Here is a 6000-nt window from a genome sequence, read left to right as displayed (position 1 = left end):
CTATTGAAGACTGTTTTTCACAATGCTTAACATTCTTTCTAAGCAAACAGTCCTCAAGTCCCAGTGAAAATCTTCCTGACACAAAAGCTAGCCTCTTCTCAGAGACTTTTTCAAAACAGGGTTTGGTGCTGAGCAGTAGAAGACTCAAGCCAGTGTCCTCAATTTTCTTGTGATTTTGTGGCACTTCTTGTTTTCAGGCAGTCCAGGTGCTTTTTGTATGCACCAACTCGTTGATGTGATGAGCCTCTCTACTCACCACTGCCCACACATCTTTTCATCCAAAAAAGAAATTAAAGGAAAGTAAGAAATGACTTTTTTTCCCAAAAAAAGTGTAGAGAAATAAAGTGATTCTGTTTTTGCTTTCTTTCACACAGTTACAAAATACATTGCATGCTACTGCTTAAACAAGAGGGATGAGGAAATCTAGATACAGTGCTAGGATTACATTTTTTCTCCATCCTATTTCCTCTGATTTAATCAGGGAAAAATGCTGTGCTTAACACAGCTTCCTTTTAAAACTTAATCTAACCCAAGTTCACATTAAACTAGTCCAAAATTAACTTCAAAGTTTTGCAAATTCTGTCCAGCTTTGCCCTGGCTAATTTAAGCTGGAAGCTAGCAATGAAATTCAATATCAGAAAAGTTTTCTGTGATCTGTAGTTCCAAGGGGAATTTTGCACTTTCCATGGCTCTGTGGTTCTGCTCTTATGCTATAATGGTGTATGCCCTTACCGTCTTGGGACAAGAACTCCTAGCTGATAAATCCCATTTCTTCCACTGACACAAAGATCTCCCTTTGGACATGGCCAAAAAAAGGTTATGTTAAATTTATGTGAAATTGTATTGGTTCCAATGGCCATTGAATTTTCCAAGTCAAGTTTGCCTGTCATGTTAACGACACAATTATTACTAATTAATCTTATGCAACTGCATATTAATATTATTAGCAATATCTTTTTCATATCAGTAAGCATTACTAGTGACTGTGGATTTCTACTTCTTGAATATGGCAGTCACTAATACATTTGTGTGATCAATATAACCACTCAATCAACACAGCCACTGATTATGCTTCTGAAACAATAATAAAGGTTTTCATTCCTAGTTCTCAAAGTCTGGGCCTACTGACCTAAACGTAAACAACTCTTTTGCCAAATCTGTGAAAGTTCAAAGCATGCCTCTTGGCATGAGCACACTGTAAAAAATGAAAGTACAAAGTTCTTGACTATATTGCGTAGACCAGCATGGCCCTACCAAACCTAAGTGGACAGCTTACAGCCCCTCTTCTTGTTCTAACTTCACTTTACTGATTACTAAAAAAAAAAAAAAGAATCCTACAAGTATGATTTCTCAGCAAACTGGCTTTTCCAGAGCATTTGGAAGCTCCATGGAGCTACTAGTTACCTGAAAAAAAAAAAGTATATGTACCGTAGTCCTGAGTACTCAAGATCAATTACAGAATGATATCCTGTAAAAACACAAGCATTTTGGACTAAAATATTTTCCTAATTGCTTCTTTAAAAGACAAGAGTATAAACTCTCCTTTAACTACCAAAATTACACAGACGATACTGAAGAAGGAATCTTGCGCACCTAGCCTTGTGCACATTTCTTATGGCTGTATTACTCATCTGGTTAAAGTTTTGTTCAGTGGCTGATATCTGTCTCTGCTTAATTTAGCATCATTTTCAGTTTTCAGTAATATACAGACATCTAACCCCAAGAGCCATTATGAACATAAATATTTTTAGCTCTCAGTTTGATATATGTATTTTGGCTGATGAATTAAAAAAATACCTATTTGTACTTATGCCAAACAGCCTGCCATTCACATACAAATATCTAGTTTGTGCACCAGCACTTTATAAATATCAAAATAAAATCTTCCATGTTAATTTTTAGAGAGAAAATCCCATTTAACTACTGTGGGCTTCTTTTTCTATACGTACCTTACTATTGAGAGGGTAACTGTACTCTCTAAGACATATTGGTTTATTTATTTTTTATTATGGGAAGAGAAGTAGTTAAAACAGTACTAAAAATACATGATATTTCCAGTGTGGGTTTTATCTACCCATAGCTTAAACTGTCCAGATATCATTTTGTTGTCTGATGGTACTGAAGAATGCCTATTGTTATGAAGATAGGAAAAGGAGAAAAAAAGACAGTTCCCTGGTGTTGGAGCCAGTACTTTGTCCTGATCTTCTAAAAGATGCTTTCCTCATTCCTGATAGTGTTTTCTGAATGTTTTTCTTTAGATGATTAGTTTCTTGGTGTGAAATGTAGAGAATGACTCTTGAGGTTGTATGCAGGCAAGTTGCATAAGTGACACACAAATTTGTTAAGTGTCCCATATTTTTTTTAGGTTGGATATTAAGGTTATTCTCTGAATGAGTGGTGAGGCATTGGAACAGGCTGCCCAAGAAGGTGGTGTAGTCTCCATCCCTGGAGGTGTTCAAAAGGCATGTAGATGTGACACTGAAGTACACAGGGGGCATGGTGGTGATGAGCTGAAGGTTGGAAAAAATGATCTTAGTGGTCTTTTCTAACCTTAATGACTCTATGATTCCATGATTCAGGCAACATTTATTCCCCTTCTATCCAAGAAGTGGGATTCTCACCTCTTTATCCAGGAAGGAAACGTATATCCACTGTAGAAAGGAGAAAAACGACATTCCAGCAGCCTCCCTAGTCATTTAGCAGCAAAACAGCATCCTGACATTTAGTCAGCGCTCCACAGAGTTCAAACCCATGAAGACCTATCCTAATTTCGTCAGACCCTCTCCCTCCCACTAGTCATGGAGCACCATGAGTTCTTCACTGGTTTGTGCTTTCACTGCAGTCCTCAGTAGTGGTACTTCAGGATATGGTCGTGATGCCATGGGTGGTGTAGGCAACACTTCAAGAGTTAGCTCAGATTCTTCTCCTTCAACACATTTATATGGCCACCCAAAGGCTCTGAGAGGGCTTTTGTGCTGCCACAGAAGCAGCCTTGATTTTATGCTGTGCAATCTGACTTTATAGTATTTAATCCAGGACATATTAACTGTGCAGCAAGAGCAAGCCTAGAGGCTCTGAATGTTCAAATATTTATGCTTCCTGGGTGAGTCTGGCAAGAAATGCTGCCAAGTGTGCTGCTATCAGTGTCCTATGCTGGCTAATTGAAAATTAACTTGGGCACTGCCTACATGAGTCGCGGCAGCGTATTTTACCGAAATGGTCATGCTCCTCCAGGCAGGATAAGAAGCTCATGGGGAAGGTGGAGGTGAGATGAATCATTTTTGTGCCTCTCAAAATCAGACTGCCTTACCCTGTCATCTGGAGAGACTGCTACTGGAATCTGGGTAGCTCTTCGGCAGTGCACCCCTTCACATTTGGGGATGTGAAAGAGGACCCCAACTGGTGTTTTGCACTGTATGAGTGCTGGGGATGCCATTAGCAGCTGTGAAACTGTTGTCTCATCCACATCCTCACAAGCTGCCCAAAGAACTTTGGCTGTGAAGCAGTATGCAGAGTTGTAGAGTAAAATTAGGAGCATCCTTCCCATAGTTTTGTAAGCAGGACAATACTTTTCAGGAACAGACTTCTCTTAACAAAACAATAAAAAAGAAAAAAAAAACATTAAAGAAGTGAGACGGGAAAATAAAGGGCTGTGTAAGTTTCCTCATTGTTTCTACACCGTTCTTCCTGAGTGTTAATTCCTCCCCCCTGATTTTTTTGCTTTTTTTTTCCTTTCAAACAAAATCATTAATTATCATTTCAAAGATCACAAGTAAGCCTGAAAAAAACACCGAGAGTCTTGGAGTGTATTTATTTATGGATTTGCTCCAGATGAACACAGGCTATTGTAAAACGGATTCTCTCATTTCCCGATGCCCTTCTAATTACGCACACAGCAGTATTCAGGCAAAATGAGAGCTCCACTGTTGTTCAGGAGAACATAAGTGCAGTCCCCTGCTGCAGGAATGATCTGCCACATAGGAAATCAAGGTTACACTTTCATAATTATTTAAATAGAGTGCTCCCGAGCCTCTCATGTATGTGGTTTAAATGTCAGTCCCTGTGCTGGTAAACCTCGTTTTATGTTTGAGTAGCACTCACCACTCAAATAACTTCCTTTCTCCGTGCCTAATTTGGGAGCACGAGGCATATTAAGAAACGAGTTCTGAAACAAAAAGGAACAAAGCAAGAGGTTCCCCCCCACTCCGGTCGCACAGAGCCATGTTAGGATTATCTCAGGTTTCTGGTTTCCTAGGGACGCAGTAACTTCCCTGTGGGTTGTTTTGTGGGCGGTGTTTTTGAATGTATGCTAATTCAGCTTTCCTGACAGGGAGACTGCTGGGCCAGGCTGCTCCACTCTCCTGACAGCAAACAGCAGTGAGAGGCAGTAGTGGGGTCAGGGCGTGCGCTGCTTTCCTGACAGGAGCCCTCGACGGCGCTTTTGTCACCGAGATGTACCTATGACCATGGAGATGAAGGACTCGGGCAGCGTGGTCCTGACAGCCTACCACCCCCACAGCCCCGCCAGGATCCCGGGTATGGAGCAGAGCTTCGTGCAGGACATCCCCTCTAGCCGCTCGCCTGGCAGCAGGTAAAGGCCGAGGGTCGGGAGCAGTGCAGTGGCCTGACGTGGTGCCCGGGTGGGCCGCAGGCTCTGCTGGTTGTGCGCTGAGGCAGCCTAAGAGCGCTGCTTGGCCACTTGGTTGGCACTTCGCACGTTGCTCGCCTCCAGCCGGGGAAGTGATTCAGCCCAGCACTGCTGGTCATGGCTGGGAGTGGAAAATTCAAGTGCTTGCTTTAAACTGTGGAAGTGACAGATTGAGCAAGTTTCCCGCCTGGGAATCCCAGCAAGATTGGCACGTGGACCAGGCATCTGTTCAGGTTCTTTCGGAAAACCAGGAGGCTGCAGTGACTGAGGCTGGATCCCAGAAAATTGATCCTGGTTTGGCTTAGGTGATTATTTGATTCCTTCCTCGTTCACTCACCAGCTACAGTTCTTGCCTTTATGTGGGCTGCAGTTGCTTCTTTGCACACCCCCATACATACAATGGGAGATTGCATTGTTAGAGATCTGGTCTAAATAAGAAAACTCCTTTATGATGCAGGAAACTAAGTATTGTCTTAATTAACACAGTTGTGTGTATGTATGCTTCCCTCCTCTGTATGAGTGCACGCATTTGCACATGTAACAGTTTGGGCAACTTTATTGCCCCAGATCTGACCTTTCTCCTAAACATAAGTAGTTGTTCTGTGCAGTTTGCTCAGTAGAAGTGATGTGGAAATTCATACTGTAAAAACTGAACAAAGTAGAAAACTTTAGTCTGTGTCAAAACTAAAAGAAACCAGAACTAAATTCTCAGAAAAAAATAGATGTAGTTGTCTCCAGGAATTAAGTTTGTGTCTCCTGTTAATAAAAATAATGATATTTACTTCGTATTGTTTATTTATAGCCTGATGGTTATTTTATTTTCATTGTCATTATTTAGGTTAGCTGCATCTTCCTGTTCTTTGTGTATTTCCCTGTCTGTCTCATAAAGATAACTCCTTTGTTCTGTTAAACTGTTGTTGAGAGCAGTACCAAAACACACAATTTCATGTTAAGAAAAGAAACAGTCTGGGCTTTTAGAAGCAGACAGAATGGCATTTGTTACTCAAATCAGAGAGCAGTGGTTTGGCATTGAGTTAGTGGGGAACATGTCATTTCTTCCCCAAGGAAGAATGCTAAACTGAGCCTCTCTTTAAGTCTGTGAGCAATGGAAATGTGGTGTTTTGCAGTGTTTCTGGTAGGTGTGCTCATTGTTTTAGAATACCCTTGAAACTTAAGCCCAGAATGTATGAGAATTTAAATCACATATGTATCACCTAAGAAAAGCAGAAGTGCAAATTGTTGTTCCTGAAAGAAAGAAAGGAGGATCCTGGCATTTTGATGAGAAACATATTTTGGAACCTCCTGCCGTAAGGCAAAGCTGTATGTCTCTCTGTATATGTGCATGTTCATAA

The 6000-nt window shown here is 41.1% G+C and overlaps 1 protein-coding gene across 1 annotated transcript in view; it reads left to right on the top strand.

Moving 5' to 3' along the window:
• Positions 4165-6000, top strand: part of ARHGAP28 (Rho GTPase activating protein 28) — a 76504-nt gene continuing 74668 nt past the window's right edge. Inside the window, exons 1-2 of the mRNA XM_021386620.1 lie at positions 4165-4239; positions 4331-4591. Coding sequence (XP_021242295.1) covers positions 4461-4591 — 131 coding nt within the window. The 5' untranslated portion in view covers positions 4165-4239; positions 4331-4460. The remainder of the gene's footprint in view (positions 4240-4330; positions 4592-6000) is intronic.

This window comes from Numida meleagris, chromosome 2 (assembly GCF_002078875.1).
Source record: "Numida meleagris isolate 19003 breed g44 Domestic line chromosome 2, NumMel1.0, whole genome shotgun sequence".
Taxonomy (NCBI): Eukaryota; Metazoa; Chordata; class Aves; order Galliformes; family Numididae; genus Numida; species Numida meleagris.
Note: the sequence above shows the minus strand (reverse complement) of the source record. Positions and strands in the feature narration are given on the sequence as shown.